At 39.4% G+C, this 18,524-nt stretch overlaps 1 protein-coding gene across 2 annotated transcripts in view; it reads right to left on the bottom strand.

Annotated features, from left to right (window-relative positions):
* Positions 1 to 257: 257 nt before the first annotated feature.
* The window catches only part of NR4A3 (nuclear receptor subfamily 4 group A member 3), a 29,343-nt gene continuing 11,076 nt past the window's right edge, over positions 258 to 18,524 (bottom strand). For both annotated transcript variants that reach the window (XM_042048734.1, XM_042048735.1), the window contains 3 exons: positions 14,060 to 14,259; positions 12,720 to 12,898; positions 258 to 3,231 (listed from right to left, as the gene is read on the bottom strand). In XM_042048734.1, coding sequence (XP_041904668.1) covers positions 2,969 to 3,231; positions 12,720 to 12,898; positions 14,060 to 14,259 — 642 coding nt within the window. In that variant the 3' untranslated portion in view covers positions 258 to 2,968. The remainder of the gene's footprint in view (positions 3,232 to 12,719; positions 12,899 to 14,059; positions 14,260 to 18,524) is intronic.

The raw sequence follows: 18,524 nt of genomic DNA on the forward strand, positions 1-18,524 counted from the left end.
GTTCAACTTCTGGGACAACCATGGTCCAGCTCTCAATATCTAATTGCATAACCAGATACTGCAGGCATGTATTTATATAAAAGCTATTTTAATCAAAAGACTAGCCATTAAATTGCCAGTGTTCTTAAGCATGCTTCACCAATTTTTCCACTTTTAAGACTCAAGTAGACAATTTTTTAAATGTTTTATAAATGATAAAAAATTCACATCAGATTTTAACAGAATTAAGCATACTTATTCAACACACATGGGGCCTCTGAAAAAAAAAGTTATTCAATTTAATAATTTTAATTTACATTGTATATGTACATGAGCATTTCTTTCAACCCACAGGTTAACACCACAAAAAAAAAAGAAAAAGAAATAAAAAAGAAAAAAAGTACTGTGGTTAGTTGAGTGAAGAAACTCTTGAGACACTGTTGTCTGAAATAAAAGCAAGGCACCCTCCCTTAACACCTGATATATTCCTGAATTCTGCCTAGACAAAGGCATGTTCACACTGAGAGAGCTCTAAGAATAGTAGTAGATTTATTCTGCATTAACTCTTTCCTTTACCACTGTGACAGGTCACCGGTTGTACTCTAGGATGAATCCGTGTATTGAAGTTGACATGAAGGACAATTCCACAGATGATGGGATTTGGGAGAGTATCACAGCTAAGACTATCTATGGAAGACTGGAGGACACAGGCTACGTGAAATCTCACATGGGGCTCTCAACCTGCTTCCTCCCACTCACATTCCACTTAATAAATAAACCTTGCTCAACAAAAAAGCAATTTTACTGTACTATGCTGATTTGCCTGAAAATCCTTGGTAAGGGCCCACTCGCAAAAAGCTCCTGCAAACCCTTGTCTGGCTGGTGCTCAGCACCTGGCAGGATTTGTCCCTAGATAAAAGTAATTTCTCAAGGGACCTTGTGTTTTACACAAGGAGACAAAAGCAAACATACTTTTTTTGGATTTTATGTCTGCATGTTTTTGTATGCGCACATGTGTGTGAGTGTATATATATATATATGTATATATATATTTAGTATATACAAAAGCAAATTCAGTCAAAATATATTTGTCTTGCTGGTCAGGCTTGTTACAGCAACCTACAAGAAACATTAGCTTCTCTGATATTTAATTATGCTATTATGTTTGCACATAAGCTTAAAAGTCAATACAAAAAGCAATACTTTTCCAAATATTATCTGCAGGTAAACCAGAAATATTAACTATAGTGATTAGAAGTCTGTTTCCCTATTGACACTACTATAAATCTTGATATAAGAATAATTTTTTCATAAAAGCACATCCAAACATAGTAAGTGATAAAATACCAGATTACTATTTGAAAACCATACAGTGACTCGATATCTGGGTTATCCTTTGCAGCAATTAGGCAATTCATTTGGCATCTGTTTGATTGTATAATTTAATTTCCATATAAACAGCATAGTTTAAAAAAAGACAAAAGCTAGAATGTTTAAAGCTAACAAAAGATACAGTGACATCAGGTTGACATTCAAAATTTCTTTAGCAAAATGACCAACAAAATTTTGACTTAATACAGTGCATATAAAGTTTTTTAGAACTGAACTTTTTAAATATTATTTGAATTTAGCAAAACATGAGCAAGATTTTAATATCAAAGTGCTAAACAGTACTGCCTTAAAAGTCACTGCAAATAAACTGTAAAATAACTCTGCTTGTGATTTGACAGATATTTTATATACAAATGGTTAATAAAAAGACACGCACACACACACGCACACAAATATAGGTATATACATATATATACATACACATTATATATATGTATATAGTTTTCCAACTGGTGTATCTGAGTCAGTGTGAACACCCCATTTAGTTATCATGTGTAACAGGGCTCCCATGAGCTGGCAGTCATTGCAATAAATACAGGCAAAGCCATTACAATATACCATGCATACAAACATTTATACAAATAAAGACACTATGCAACAAATTATCTCATATTAATATGGCATCAACAGTATAAACATACAAAAAGGAGTACGAACACGGAATGTTTAAACGCAGCCCACTATACCCTTCCTAGCACTTACATTCATACTATTTTACAAGACTTGCTTGTTCTTGAAAACCATCTTCTGTCTGCTTACTAACGAGTTGCTTGTGTTAGAAGTCTAGAGCTGAACTATCCCTGATACTGACCCTGTATGCTCCAATCACTACTTACTCGGGTTTCCTTAGCTAAGGAACAACTGAGCCACAGTTGCTCCCGTGTCTTCCACATACATTTGTCAATAAGTCACGCTACATGGAATCAAGTTTGGAAAACTCTGTCAGGTAAGTTAGTGCATGTAATTTTCTCACTTGATTTCTTCCGTTTGTTTTCCTAGTAAAATAAATTAGTTAATAAACGAGACTTAGTAAGACAGCACTTTAAAAAATTGCACTTGAACATGGGAGCTAACAGCCATTGTCATTTTGCTATATTTGATTTGTATGAAATGTTTAATTGAATGTACTTTGCTAAAAAAGTGGATTTTTGTTTAGATTGTGCTGATGTATGTGCCCTTGATGCAGGAAGTATGCTAAAGGTATCCTCACAAAACACATACTACCCTGGCAAACAACTATTTGCTGTTCTTTCAAACACAGCTTCTACAATTTTACTCCTCATAGACCATGAGGTGTTAAACAACAGATTTAAAACAGTCATGTTTACCTTTTACTGCTGCTGGGATAGCATTGTCCAAAAGTGCCATATTAGCCATTTAAAAAACCCAAATCACACAAAAGAAAACGAAGAACACAACCCCAAACCAGTAAGCCAGTAAGATTCAGGCCTCAGGTTGTAAGGACAAAGCGCCAGAAAAGACCTCATGTTAGACTCGGAGCGGCTTTTCTGTTAAGTGAGGGCAGAAATGTTAACTGTAAGTCACAATCCGTTTGCCTGCTCTGGTGGGCGTTTGCCTCTCAGGAGGGTGGTTTGACTCAGAAGGGTAAGGTGTCCAGAAACAGCCTGTCAATGATGGAAGGGGCTGGCACCAAATCTTCCAGTTTCAGGTAAAAGATGCGCTGCAGTCCCAGTGTGCAGAGAGAACGCAAGTCAGCCAGAACACCCAGTACCTTCGGCTCTGCAGACTCGAGTGGTTGTCCTTTGTTTTGGCAACTGAAAGTTAAGTGATCTTTCAAACTGCTTGTGATCTTGTTGCATAGCTCTTCCACTTTCTTTGGTTCTTTTAATCCATGTCGTTCTGCAAAGCCAGAGGAAAATAACACATCAGCATCCCGATCACAAACGGAGAGAAAGCGTTTTCTTAGGCGTAACCCAGGTCCATACTCTGGAACTCCGAGGAAAAAGTGCTTTGAAATTGTAGATTTCTCAGAACAGCTGGGGTTATACGGTGTCAGTTAACCTTTTTGCCACACAAAATAAGAGAGGGCAAGTGCCCTTTTCTCTTCATCTGCTAAAGCAGGCAACAGAGATGCTCAGTTATGATTGAAATTCTAGTACAAGGAATCCAAGCATCCTGCATATCTGACATAATTTTCATGATACGAGACAGAATTAATTGGGTGATTTTCCAGCAAAACTATCACAGGAGGTGTTTTGGAGATTTCCGTGCTTCCCCACCAGTTGTGAATGCTCAATAACTATGGCAACCATTATTTATTCAGTGAATTCAAGTGGCGATCAATATCCTTAGCTAGTTCCATCAGCGCCTGGCCTAGAATTCCACCAGGAATTTGCAGACACTCTTACAAGAAACTAAAGGCACCTTACTACCCTTTGTTATTTTGATCAGCTGCTGCTTCTTAGTTTATTCATCTTTAAAAGCTCTAAGATAAAAGAAGCCTGGAAGTTAACTATTTTGCTTTGAGTGAGCAATGCCTGAACAGCTGCTATGTTATCCATCACAAAAACCTCAGCACTCCTAAAAGGAAGTGGAGCTGGGGTTTGTTCCCCTTCAAATACCGTTTTAAAATACTACAATGACATTAAATGCATTCACAGTTCTTTAAGCATAAGTAGAATGAATCAGGTTTGTGATTCATTAAAAGCAGGCTCTTTACAGGGGAAAGAATTCTGTGTTGTTTGCTATCAAGGCTTAGTGAATGAATTAAAATAACAGAACAAAAAGAATTCAGAACAAAAATCTCAAATTTGTGATGTGTTCATTTGCCTCTGACTTTGAAATACACAGGTAAGTAAGAACTGGCTTCACAGCAAAGTCATAATAATTTACATGTGGAATAGAATTGTGCCAGACAAGGTAATCAAAGAAAATGCATGTTATATTTAGTCAATTAGATATATAAAACAATGACAGCAGTGGATAAGGAGTAATTGTGGCAGTTCTTGTGTTTGATGCTTTTGAAGTCATGTCCTTCCCTGGGCCTCTCTCCCATCCCTGGCAGCCAGCAGCCACACTGCCCATTGTCCCCAAGTCTTGTTCCTCCATGCCAGGAGGAGCAAGCAATAGACAAGTTCTCTGTCTGTCCCCTAATGAACAGTGAAAAGAGTACAGTTCTCTTTATTTCCAGAAGCAGGAGCAATGCCTGCACCAGGTGCAGTGGTGCCTTGCCCACGCCTGTGTACATAAACTCCTTGCTGCCTCCCCTCACCACCTGTTTTGGCTTAGATGCTCTTTACAAACCAATAAAACAGACAGGATTCAATGAGGGCAGTTAGAAATGTAAAGGTCTGGGTTTGCACTGATATTCACCCATTTTACACTTTTTTTCAACTGTATTTACTTAGGCACAGTTAGCTCCTGAATAATACTGGTTCGGGATCAGAATCGGAGATGTGCAGACGTGGACATCGCTGGCCAGAAGCTACCTTGCTCTATCATTTAAGTACCATCAATCTGCCCTGTTGTTTCAGAGCAACACTTATCCAGCCAGTGACATCTGCTTCAGACACGTTTTCACCTTGCAGGAATTAAAAACCCTAGGTATCCTAAGTGCCTTGTTTACATTAAAACATGAGAAGTCAATGAATATTTAAAGTCTTTCCAGTAAATGGTGTATAGTGTAATTATGTAAGCCTTAACTATACAGGTCACTGAGAGTAAATACTTAGGCAGATTCCGCCATTAAAAATCTTGGCAGATAAATATTTTATACATGTTGGAAAAGCTGTAGGACTTTTTTTTTTTACCACTAGCCTACTGAGAGAATCTGCAGGACATTAAATTAATCTTGCAATCTTTGAAGAGTTCCCACATCTTAATCTGTTTTGTTTCCTAGCTGTGTAAGTGAAGATATTTTTTATGGATGTAGGGAGCTGGAATATTAGAGTGGGTTCAAAACCTGACTACAAATTAGCAGAGCACATTTTCAAACCACTGCCTCAGTAGGTGTGTACCTTGCTGCAGAGTATGGAAAATTATCTCTGGCTCTGGAGCATGCAGCAGATTTGTTAGCATTTTCAGCCAGAACTAAGCAGCTTGTCTCCCACTGACAAGTTCAGAAGGTTTCATGAAAAAATCATGTCTTCGGTGAATAGCCATGAAATGTACCAATGCACATGTGCAAAGATCATCAAATTAGAAGTCTTACTTTACACAACAAAATCGTGAAAATTCAGAATTAAGATATATTCTGTCCTTAAACTCTGGTGCTACAATATTAAAGCAGTCCCTGATAACCCAAATTGTTCTCCCCTGAGTGAATTGCCATACAATGGCCTCCGCTACTTGCAAATCTCCATAAGGGTTAATTTCTCATGCCTGGAACTGCCTCTAGGGTTTTCCCTAAATGAATTCCCTTAAATTTCCTATGGCATCCATAGAAAGTCAAAGCCATCTATGTGGAAGCCCTTCTGCTAGGGAAGGCCACTGAATGCACTGGCACTGGCACTGCAGTCTCTGGTGTTGAAGCACAACTACCTTCTGAAGAACACATTCATCTAAGAATAGGCTCCCCTACTTGGTAGACTTGAGGTGTCTTGGGCCTAATTTACTCAAAGATTTAGATTTAACAGGGTTCAAATAACAGGATGCACATTTTCTTGCCTTTTTTACATGCCCAGTCCCGTTTGTACAAAAAAAGACCCACAGTCTTTCTTACACAACCTAGCGGGAGCAGCACAAGATCCCTGTGGTAAGTGTGTGCAGTCGCACTGAAGCCAAGGCCCTCTAATCATTATTCGCCGTCTTCCACAGGATGTTCATATCCACATGGGAATGATAAGGCCAAGATTTATCCCAAGAAGTACAGCTGGTCAAAATAGATAGATTTTCTCTAACTGATTGAGGAGATGTGTAAATATTATTGTAGTCAGACTTTCTTATAATTACAAAGGCACACGTAAAGTGAATATAGGATTTCTCAGCCTGTAACAAACCAAGATTCTGTTTTAGGATAGCATTGATTTTTGCAAGAAAAATGGTGATTTATGGCAAAGATGCTGCCAAAATGACTCACCAAAAGTCTTGCCTCTAAAGCTCTGCAAACTTAGCTCATCCCGGCAAACTGAACACAGCAAGTTTTTTACACCTTTGTCCTTTTCCCAGGAAGCTGAATGTGATTTTGTGCTATCATCACACTGATCAGCAAAAACTCAACAGGAAGAAAGCAAAGAAATCCATCACCCAGCAGTGCTAGTCCCTCTTTCCCTAACCTCTGACCCGAGGTGGATCATGCCAGGGTCAGGCAGACTGAGCAGTACCTTTGGAAAGAAAATGCCTCTCAGAGAGCACGAGTACCTCAGAGACCTGAAGTACCTCAAAGACCTTGGGCTCTGCACGCTGTGTCACGGGGGATCACTTTCAGTCTCAATTAATTCTGAGGTGTCCAGAAATGCAACGGATGAACACTGCAGACTTAAAATAGGCCTCTTGATTGTCTCGGTTTCAATGTAGTTATGTGATTTTCTCTTCCCCCTTCACATTCCTCTTCCCCTTCTATAACTCAAATAAGCACAAGGCTCAGTTGCCTACAGCTTTCTTGTGCACACACTATTACACGGAAACACTGCAACTCAGCAGACCCAAGAATCTCCTTTCCTGTTGCAATCTGGCCCCTATTTATCCTGCCTAACTCTCAGACACTTCACAAGGATCCCCAGCTTTGGTGCACAGACTTCTCAAACTCCTCCTAATATCAATACAAGGATGGGCGTTTTTAGAAGATTATTAAATTTTAGGTGGATGAATCATCTTCTGGAGGTGCCCTGTATTCTCCATCAGCTGTGCAAGGTACCTAAAGTCAGATGAGCTAAGCGACCACACAGAACACCATAGTTTGCTCCCTCCTTTGAGAAAACCACAATATAACATGGAGACTGCTGGTTGCTGTAGAAGCAAAGAGTTCTTGCCTCAACAAAGAGGTGGGAGTGAAAAAGGAGGAGTGAGTACTTTACTTTGACGCTGACAGTACTTCCCCCAGCTAAGTGGCGGGGGGAAGGCAGACAATGCAATCTGGAGGGTTGTTTTTTTTATAACCAGCTCTCCTACACTCCTCCAGTCTGCCACCTGCTTGTATGTAGACCCAGCACACGAAGCACCCACTCCAGGGGATATCCTGGCAAGAGGACTGAAGGATAGCTGCTGCTGCAGAGTAGGTAAGTCTCCCTTCCATAGGGAGGTCGGACAAATTCATGTTCAGAAGGAACTGCAGCAGTCATACTCTTTTTAGCCACACTGGTCTCATTACTATTTCTTGGTATGACTGATGGTGCTAAAAATTGTGTTTGTAAACTGGAACAGAAAGCCCAACAGCAGGAAGACAAACACAAAGTTGTAATTAATTGAAACCTCACAATATTCTTCAGTGGTCTGGTGCCAGTCTAACAAAGCATTAGGAGTGTGAATAAGCCCAATATATACAGTGGTTCTGGGCTGGTCTGTAACACACTTAAAATAAAACATATGCTGAAAGAGCTTGGCTGAATGAGGGCTAGAATGCTCTGTACTCGGCAGCATCCCACCGAGAGTGTCAAGTGGGCAAAACAATAATGGTTTGACGTGGACAGAGAAAGGAAGGGGCAGAGAGGAAAAGCTAATCAACAAGGAGAAAGAGAGAGAGAGAAAACACTAGCAGTTCTAGAGCATGCAGAAATTTGAGGCTAAATTAGAATGTGCCCTTGCGATGATCTGCACTGGAACTCTCAGTCTTTGTATTTTCACACTGTTAGAAAAAAACCTAACAAATGATCACTTGGGAAGTTAAGGAAGCATTTTCAAGCATAGACTGGCTTAGTATCTAGTCTACTCTGCGAAGCTTCATCTTCAACACTATCCAGTCCATCATAGAATGATTGTGCAGGAACATTTGTGATCCATGAACATACTAAACTGATAGTAATCATCCGTGTGGAATTAACAGAACTTGTTCCAATATGGCCAGCATTTTCCTTCCATGTTGTCACTCTTCTTCAGCTCATTAGATCCTACATACCAACAGAATAAGTGATCCAAAGAAGAAGAACATGATAGACCTAATTTTTTTACTTTCATAGGCATGTGAGGTGAGTGTTGTGTGTTGTTTCCTACCTACTTTCTTCTGGGTGATGCTTAGAGCAACACTCGTGCTGTGGAGGAAGTTGTGTCCAGCCTTTCTAAACCAACTAAAGGAAGTAAAAAAAGAGAAGAGAGACAGAGAGAGGAAGATCCTAAAGGAGCACCTTACAGTAAAAAGATGAGTTTTGGCATGACAGAGTTCTAAGTCAACTGTTTGCAAGCCTCCACAGTAAACCAGATGTTACTTCTTTCATTCTGGATGCTCTTTTAAGCTGATGTCTGAGAGGACCTGAAAATTCATCAGCAATCTGACATAATGCTTTTTCTTCAAGGCAACATACCACAAATTTTCAGGAAACATAAAATAGATAGAAAAAGCATAAATATATGGACTTTCTAATGGAATATGTAATGCAAAATATTGTACATACCTTTACTCAAAGCAAGCAGTGTAGTGAACTAGTGAGTACTGTGATACTCAATAGGTCTCTTGTTGTTCTCTTTGCAATTACTGGAAAGAACAAATGACCCTACATGCCTATAACCATGCATCCTATGCTGTCATCTGCAGCTGCGGTTGGGATAGCACATGGACCTTTGCAGCTCCAAACAAGTCAGCAGGGTTAATTGAAGGTCACTGGAACTACTGGAGCTGTTACTGGGGAGACAATTTGACATCCCGAAATGAAGGAACAGCCTTCAGCATATCTTAGGACACTGGGACCAGTGGAATGTGTTTTAGTCTCCAACACTGATTTTTACATTTATTCCTTCTTCCTTCACTGGGGGACAGATGTTAGTTCTCCCTGTCACTCTTGAAGAACAGAAAGAGAACATGCAAAAGAGAGCAGTGGCTCCTCTTACTCTTCTCCCTCAGCAAAACTGCCAAAAACTAGTAGTATACAAGAGGGTTTGTTTTCTAAGAGCACATCTTTGTTTGGGCTGAGGACAGCACTCGTGAAATCAAGAAGAATGAACAGGTCATTATTCCCAGAAGAAATTTTTCTTTACCTGGAAAGACAATCCTTGAATTCAATGGTACCTAAGATGCTGTACAGTATTAAAACAGGCTATGACTACCATAGATCACAGGGTTGTTGTGTTTTTGGTTTTTTTGGTTAAGCCATCAAGTCATGAGCAATTTGTGTAATAAGCAAGAAAATTTAGCTCAAGGCAGCATTCTGGTTTTGCAATGTTGTTACTAAAGGCAAACAACTAGATTCACAAAAGAAAGCTTTCCTGCTCCTTATCTTGAAGCCTAATGACATGGATATCCATCTGGAACATGGGAGAACCAGAGTCAGATTCCCTTCCTGTTGGAATCAGACTAGAGATAGGGTCTTTGGTATCCCTCTGACCACCAGCTTGTCCGCAAATCATCAGACACAACAGCCATTCTGCATCCCCATGAAATATATCAAGTTGTCTTAAGACAAAAGACAGTGACGCTCAATAGCTGGATATCCTGTGTTCCTGGGGAAGGTTGCTCTCCCTTGGTCTGACTCAGAGAGAGGGCTTGATACAGGGTTTGCCAACTACCCATTGCCTCCAACAGTCCATTACAGGAGAAAAGGGTGCCTTCCCTGGAGATAAAGAATGGCACCTAAACCACCCATCTAAATCTAAGCCAAGCTTCAAAACAATGCTTTAAAATGTTCAACATTTCAGACTTCTTCAGGTTTCATATTTCCAAATTTTCTCTTCATTATTTTTTCTCTTTTGGTGTAACTAGCTGAAAACCAGCACATGGCTTGTCATACTCAAACTGCAGGGAGAAGACAAGAAGCCATTTCTTGTGGGATGCCACATCAGAGGCAAATCTCAAGGTTTTCCTGAATAAAAAATTTCAATACACTATCTAGAATCACCTGATTTCCTCTTACATGTTTTATTTTTAATATTGTTCATCATTATACAATGCTATCCGTTTTCAGGTGACCAAATTTCTGGCTGAGTCCCTGAGTTAGCTAACTGCCCTTGGACATCTGAAACCTGTGAATATAAGTCACTAGAGCTTTGGTCTAATTTAGATCACATGAAAATACATGCTGTCCTTAAGACCAAATCAGCAGAGATATACCAGCCTCATGAAATGAAAGAAAGCAGAAAACAGCATTAATTTTAAACACCATCTCAGGTGAGAAAATCAAGAGAAGCTTGACAAACAGAGAAAATCTTAAAGTTTCTATGTACAGAAACTGTCTCCTTTTAAAGGCAACAATTGCTTCCATTTGTTTAGAAACTTTGGGAAGACCAGCACAATATAGCAAACTCCTGGAAGGGTTATGATCAAGGAAAGGAAGAAAGGTGGGGTGTATCCAATTAAAAGTTATTTCTAATTATCCTAGGGTGAACTGAGCCAGCCACTGGACAACTTTGACTCCTTATGTAAGGGCAAGCAAGCAGTGGTTAACTGAACAAATTACTATGCTAAGACAGGACAGATGGGTTTGTAAGGGGAGTAAGTCTGATGATTTTTTCCTATACTTTTGTTTTTGCTACATTCACTTATCTTGCTGGGAATCCTGTTCATCAACCTGCATCCTCTCGGTCTCCAGAAGGATAATCAAGAACACACTACCAATGACTATCTAAAAAAGACATATCTTGTATATAGTAAATAATCTAAATAATTCATATGTGCTATATATATATGTGTGTGAGCATATATGCCTGTATGTAAATGTATAGAGGGACAGCACCTGTCCTTGATTTAGAGATATCTAAATGCATATACATACATAAATATATTATGTATGTATACAGGTATACACATACATATATAGGTATTTATAGCACATATATGTAAGTAGGCATGAACATATGCCAGTGTATGTTTATATGCAGGGGAAAAAAAAAACTGGTAATGTTCTTCCTGACTTTAACATAACACTCATCTCAGAAACTTTTTAATACAGAGTAAAGCAGCTCCAGTGAGTTATTTTGGTCTTATATGTTTTATCAAAGAAACCAGAAATCTGGACCCTAAAGTACCCTTTCGAACTGCAGAAAAAATGAACAGAAATTAATAAAAAGCCTGAAAATACTTAAGAAACAAAGAGCTACACACATATACTAACCCCTCACCAAAGTGCAGGAAGGAAGCGTACCATGCAAACTCTGAAGCCAAAATCCTGGCCCTGCAAATGTCAGCAGGAATTGGCCAATTTTAGTTTTTATATCTGTCATTGAGTGTTTTATCTCAGTGTTGCCCTGATATCATCTCATCCCGGGTAAAAGGAAGGCTACAGCTGATACTGTTGAGGCCACTGCCTGCAAAGTAGTGGATGCCTGAAATGCAGAAGGAAATCAATATCTATCCCGGTGGAGCTTATAAGCATCCCTGGGAAGATTCAGCTCAGGGCACACTGAAGCCCTGTCTCACACTGATGACACAGTTGCTCTGTTAAACTACCAGTTTTTCAGATATGAGTGTGAGGATCTCTGTGGAGATGACTTCTGCTCCAAATTCTGCTGTATGGTTGTCAGACACCCTTTCTCCCAACTCCTCCTACTGCCATCAGCCATGACTCTTCTATTGCAAGATGCCCAAGGTATGCAGTGGCTTTATTGTTTCAGGAATGCAAAAATTACACTTTAAAAGGTTATGTTCCCCCATTTTGTACTTACTGGACAGATTTGGCAGATTCTGACATTAGTTTCCTGCTGCTCACCCCAGCCGGCAGAAGGGGTCATATGGGCACATGCACACCCAAAAGCTTTTGTACAGCTGCGGGATGTGACTTTTTTCTCATTATTCTCTGATTTTCCTCTCTCAGAAAAGCAGTACGTGGAATACCTAGGCAAGCCTGGCTGCCAAAAGCAGCCTGCCTGCTCTCATGAAGCATTCTTTCTGGTCTAGCTATCTTGCTAAGAGATGAGCTATACTAGCTGTACGGCTTCTACGTCTCAAGCTGCCTTAATATTAGTGTTCCTACACAGAAGACCTAGCTCTGGTAATTTCATTAAGCTTTTCTGGGACTTCAGCAAGTATCTTGAATATTTTCATAGGAGCTACACAATTTTCTTGGAAGCAGTTTGCTTTTTTAGTCTATTCTGAGAAAACAATGAAGCTGCAAAGAAATAGTTGAGTTACATTTTAATGGGGTGTCTGATAGCCTAATGTTAATCCACAGTTTCAATATGGCCATGCCAGTGCTTAAAAATCATAATCACTTCACCCTGAACACCGCTAAATTAATTGAAATTGCTTGAATCTACAATAAAGCAAAGCACTAGAGTCTGAAGCTTTCTATTAGAAAAGGAGCACTTACCTGTAATCATAGTTAGAGCTGATAGACTTGCTAAGGCTGGGATATCAAGGTTAAGGCTCTTTAAGTTTAAGGAAAAGTCTTTAATAGAGTCGAGCCACTCCCCAAATCCACGAAGGCACTGAAGTCTATGAAGCACGAGTCCATTGCAGAATACAAACTTATCCTCAGCAGTATCAGACCTCAAATAAAAACAATTGAAAAAATTATAAATGCATCTTCTACTTTACAGCCAAATGCATAACCAGTATTGAAGCGTCTGTCATTTAAAATCCAAGGCATATTATCCTGAGACATATGTGGGCATTCACGTTTGACAATATGTTTCTCCCTTGGGGCCAAAGTACAACAAACAAGCTTCTATGATTGCTTACTTGGTAGAGTTATAAGCCTGAGGTTAGCTGTAGCATGTGGTGTAGACTGTCTAATTAGTTAAGATTTTGGTCCTGCCCAAAGGCATAAACAAAGAAGACATTTTGCATTAAATACTGTATGTTTGAACCAAAGGAATACTAAGTGAGTGCATTTTGAAATACAAAACTAATAAAAAGATAGGTTCTGCAACTCTCAGCATTTACTTAGTATCATCTGCATTTTTCAGATTGTAAAAATTGGTAAGGAAAAAACAATGGAACATGCATGCAATAATGCAGCACAATACACATAACAGCATAAACCTTTCTATATGAAAACCTGTGTGTAGAAGAGAAATTACAGCCAAACTCTCCTCTCCTTCTCCTCCCCATTGCCAATATCACACATGCAAAGGTCATTTTCAACCTGAATAAACATGGGCATAACTGAAATCACCAGTCTGCAATTTTTCCAGTTTCTGAAAGTGGGTTTGGTAAAGTGTCTTAACTAGTACTAGACTGACAAATAGCATCTCACTCTATTAAATGACTTGGTATTACGAAGAAAACCAATCTGAACAAGATTTTAAATCTTCTTCATCCCTTTCAAAAACAGATGACAAAGGGAAAAGAAAAGAACTTTCCTACTTAAAGTGCTTTTCTATATTTCATACTTATGAGTACAAAGCAGACTTGCTCAAATAGTACCTGAGGATCAATTTTGTTTGCTGTGTAGGGAGAAGATGGGATAGATCAAATAAAAGAAGCACATTAGTGACACCTATGATCTCTTTTTAAATCACCTTCTCGGTTTTTCCTGCAGTGTAAAACAAATTAAACATCATATCCTTTGTATGATGACATTGCTGATTATTTTGTGCTTTTTTTTGGTACAATTGACTATGCTCAAAGATAGCGTCATATTTATTCCTTAAAAACACTCAGATGATTTTTGACATCATCTTAAGAGGAAATGAAATAAATAGTTACCTGATGGAGAGTCTTAGTACAAACAGCTCCAAAAAAGCTGATTCTATGAGTAATGTCTGATCTTCTTTTGGGAGGTCAGTAAATCCTGGGATTTTTTCTGCCCAGCCTCTAGTTATGTCAATGGAGGCAGTCAGAAGATTATAGAACTGTTGTACATGTTCTGCATCTGTGCCTGCAGCAGCCTGATCAGTGGAACAGTACTAAAATGAAAGCCACAGAAAGCAAGGTTATATGCATTTAAGGGCATTCTGTGAAACATACAGCATTATTTGCCCAACAACATTTCCTTCTGTGGCAAAGCTGGTATTATTAACAAAGACATAAAAAGTAGGTTTACGTCTCTCTACTTATTTGGCTACCTACAGGCATTTTGCTATTCAGATAGATACTGCAAAAACATTTCCATATGTATAAAAGTAATTTCAAATTTATAACTAAAATATAATATCATGTTTTACAAGTACCTATATGCTATTAGTAAACAGAAATAGAAACCTGGTGGGTAGGATAATTTGCATCACACTAGAATAGGAACATTATTTGGCTTACTACAATGAAACACTTCTCCCATTGATGAATTTGTCTCAATATGTTGGAAATGCAGATTTCTTCCAAAACCTCACAAAGTGCGTTTTATCTGACAGTGATAGAGACACATAAGATAAATCACGTTTTATCTGACACATGCAGCATTGCTTCATTTGAATACAGAATTGGTTCAAAGTAAACCAGCTGCCCCATATCACCTCTTATCCTTCAAATTGAAGCATTTGAGGCTCAGCAGAACCTATTATCCTGCTTATGTGGCCATAACTCTTCCAGGCAACCGTTTTGACAGTCTCAGCTTGCTCAGCTTCCCTGTGACCCCCTGACAGCTCACTCCCCACTATCTCCTACTTCGTCACCAGTGGATCCCTGTCACTCCTTTGACACTGCTCTCTCTCTGTCGGCAGAAAATACAACATGAGCTTTTGTGGCTTAGTCCAATTCTGTGCTTGGAAAGTGCTGCTGGTTTTCTGAGCAGGTACTGAATAATGTGGTATTTACTGTAATATCCTCATCATCAAACATCTGCTGGGTTATTTCTGGGAGAGACTTCATACCCACTCTCTCTCATGGATTCAGCCAAAGAAAGGCTTAGGTAGTCTCCACAGCCAAAAGAAGCCTGCATACCCTTTGGAAACAACTTCCCACATGCAGTTAGGCTTCAGTGCATCAGCCTGAAGGCCACTCTAGCAACTCTCCAAGCCAGAGTAGAAGCAGAAAAAAACTCTTTCCCTATCATTAACAGTGGACTGGCAGCCTGGGAGGACCATATTACAACTGTGGGCTGCAGGTATCACCCAAGTTGCTAACTGCAACCCAAGCTGCTAACTGTGCAGGACAGAGAGCAGGGGCAGCAAGCAGAACTTCTCAGGTAGCTGTCCTGCTCTCTGCCCCTCCTAGCTGGAGCTGGTTGCTGTTGGCAGGTAAGGGATGAAGGACACAATGTCAGAGCTGCTGACTGATGGGAGAACCACAGCAATCCTAGAGACCTCTCCCTGTATCTGTGGTCCTGGTACTAGCCCTTAGTGACTCTGTTCTGCTTACCCAACACTAACTGCATGAGCTTCTCATGGTAAATTCCAGTTCACATCCCTTATCAGCTGGTGAAACGTGCAATCCCTCTTAAAAAGTTTATATGGAGACAAATTTTGCCTCAGCTACTCCGAAGAATCCTGTGATAGTGAGGGAGGTAGAGGCACAATATGGAGAAGGGGAGCATCAGTAGAAAAATCTGTATGCTGCATCATTTATGTGTTCAGACTCCCACCTGAATGGAGCAGTTGAGGATACTCAAGCAGCATGAATCAACTACTCCTGGCACTGGACTGCAGCAAGATGCACCCAGATAATTAATGGGTAGAAAAAGATAATTTGCTTTTTCACAGACTATGCATGTTCTGGACCCTCTAGAAGTGAAGGTGCAGAGCAAGCCACAGCAAGTATGCATTTGGCTCTGGGAGATGTGCTTTGCTGAACAGGTGGGGACCTATGACTCTTTCTTAATACACAGGGAAACTAAACAGGCTGATGGAAACTCCTGCCTCACAATAGGTATTGCTAAGGCAAGACATATTCTTGATCCTTTGAGCAGTAAAGAGGAGGGAAAAGAAAGGGGAAAGAAAAAAGATAGTACCCATTCTGAATGGGTTCATTCTAATTATAACTCAACTCAGTGTAATTATGCCAGGTGTTAATTTGTTCCCAATATTTATAAAACATTCCTTTGGCAAAAGTACGGCAAAGTTTTAACATTTTCTAATGAAGGTGAATGCTGCATTATGTCATGTAACTGTGAATGCTACAGTGTGGTATATACCCCACGCTGGGCACTGAAATTAAATGCATCTAAAAAAATTATAACCTGTATTTTTTATTATAGTCTATCCCATGAGAGCAATTTTAGAAGAAAGGTAAAAAGATTATATGGAATTGTATAGTTTTCAGCTGCTGCAATACATCACTGCTCGCTACAAAGAGTTAGCACTTACAAAGGATTGTTAAAATAAAATATTATTTACTTGTAATAGATTTAGGAGGATATAAGTAACCATAAATGGTATGTATGTTTTTGTTTCTTGCACCACAATTGTGGGGTTTTTCCATGATTATTTCATGGAGAAGTAATGATATTTGACCTAACTTGTGACCAAGACAGCTGGCAAACCTGCCCTTGGTCAGGAGGCCACAGGGACGGAAGGGCTCCCTCTGATCTGCATTTCTAAACCTGCCCTATGCAAACTGGAGGCAAACAGGGAGAAAGACAAAAGACAAAGCTCTGCCCCACTCCCTTCCTCGAAGCTCCTTTGGGAATTAAATGAAATCTGACAGTTACTTAAGGAGGGGGTTGCATGTGTAGCAAGCAACATTAACTTGTATGTTATATCTGAGGAGATTTGGAAAGCCTGAGGTTGGGAAGCCCGATAGCACAACTTAGCTCTGCCCTTTGCCTGCTTTCATCAGTCCTTCATCGACTGCTACAGCTGCAAAAGCCTAACAATAACTTCCCTGCACAGAGGAAAACCTACACTCATTTTTCCAAAAGCCACGATATGTGCTTAATTTTGTGGCCCAGGAAGGGGGGGATTGTTGCCTAAATGCTGCACTCCCCCTCTGAAAAGGCAACATTTCTATTTGATTTGGTGCCTACTCTGCATGAATAAGGATGGCAAGTTATAGGGTCTGTTTTTCATCTCACTTCCTTAAAAGTGTGAACTCAGGGAATTGTACCAGTAAACAGGTGTGAGACCAGACTACAGCCCTTGGCAATTGCCTTTTGAAACGAAGTACCTAAATATACCACTGCTTGTGGACTGGTAAGTTAAAACCAGTGCTGAGATGAAAAGCAGCCATGTTCTGAACAGAACTGTTTCCAATGTTTTGGTGTAAAGTTTGTTGCTTATGTAATTTCATTTTTGTTTTTGTTTTCTTCCTGGGTTGCTCTGTGTGTGTGTGTGTGTGTGTGTGTGTAGGTTTTTTGGAGGGAAAGGATACATGTTTCTCTCTGAAACTTTTATCAGTATTTTAAAGACGGTCAAGATATTACAGCCTGTAAACATGAAGACCATGCTAAACATTAAGGTCGTATCTGCAGAAGTGCCAGGACTGACTCCAAAGCCAGGTTTCGAGATCTGCCCATTTGTGGTGCTCAGCAGGGTCACAGCCTAGCTGAACATGCCATAAGTTAGTTTTTACAGGTACAGGATGATTCTTCAGAGGAGTATTTTAGCATTGCTGTGTGTTTATGGCACGCTTCATTAAACTCAGTTAATCTTGCTTTTTACACAGCATTTGTTTCTGACCTCCTCTAACTTTTCAAAGTAAGTATAAGGGTGTATGAAAAACATAAGAATCTACTAATTTCTAGTAGAATCTTTTTGTCTTTTCAGTACTGCTGGGCATAACAGACTATTATATATTTTAGTGTAAAGGAAAACTTAGATACTAATAGGTTCTAACAGAAAATCACACAATCTTTTAGCTACCAAGACTAAGTTACTGTCAATCATATGGTCCCTGTAATGTCCCACAAAATTGTTCCAACAAATTTGTTCAATAATTAAATCTATGGGTTGTTTTCATTAAAAGAGAAATAATTACTGCAGGACAAAGAAAACAATCACATAAAAGTACATAATTTTTGTTCAGTTTTCTGTAAATGCAAAAGAGCTTTATATCAATAAAAAATACAAACTATGGCCTCTGGACTCCTGTAATTCTGTGGAACCCAGCAGATTGCTATCAAAGAGCACAGCTCGTCACACACCTTGGTATTTGCAGAATGATCCCTGAGACATTCTGGGTAAGTTAAAGTACATGCAGATATGGCTAATGCATTCTCCCCATAGTAGGTTGTCAGACACTGAACAGCTAGATTCTTGAAAATAACTTGAAAAATTAAATTATTTAATACTTACAGATT

Source organism: Corvus kubaryi, unplaced genomic scaffold (genome assembly GCF_017639235.1).
Source record: "Corvus kubaryi isolate FWS band 111438036 unplaced genomic scaffold, C.kubaryi_AGA036_p1.0 68, whole genome shotgun sequence".
NCBI classification, from domain to species: Eukaryota; Metazoa; Chordata; class Aves; order Passeriformes; family Corvidae; genus Corvus; species Corvus kubaryi.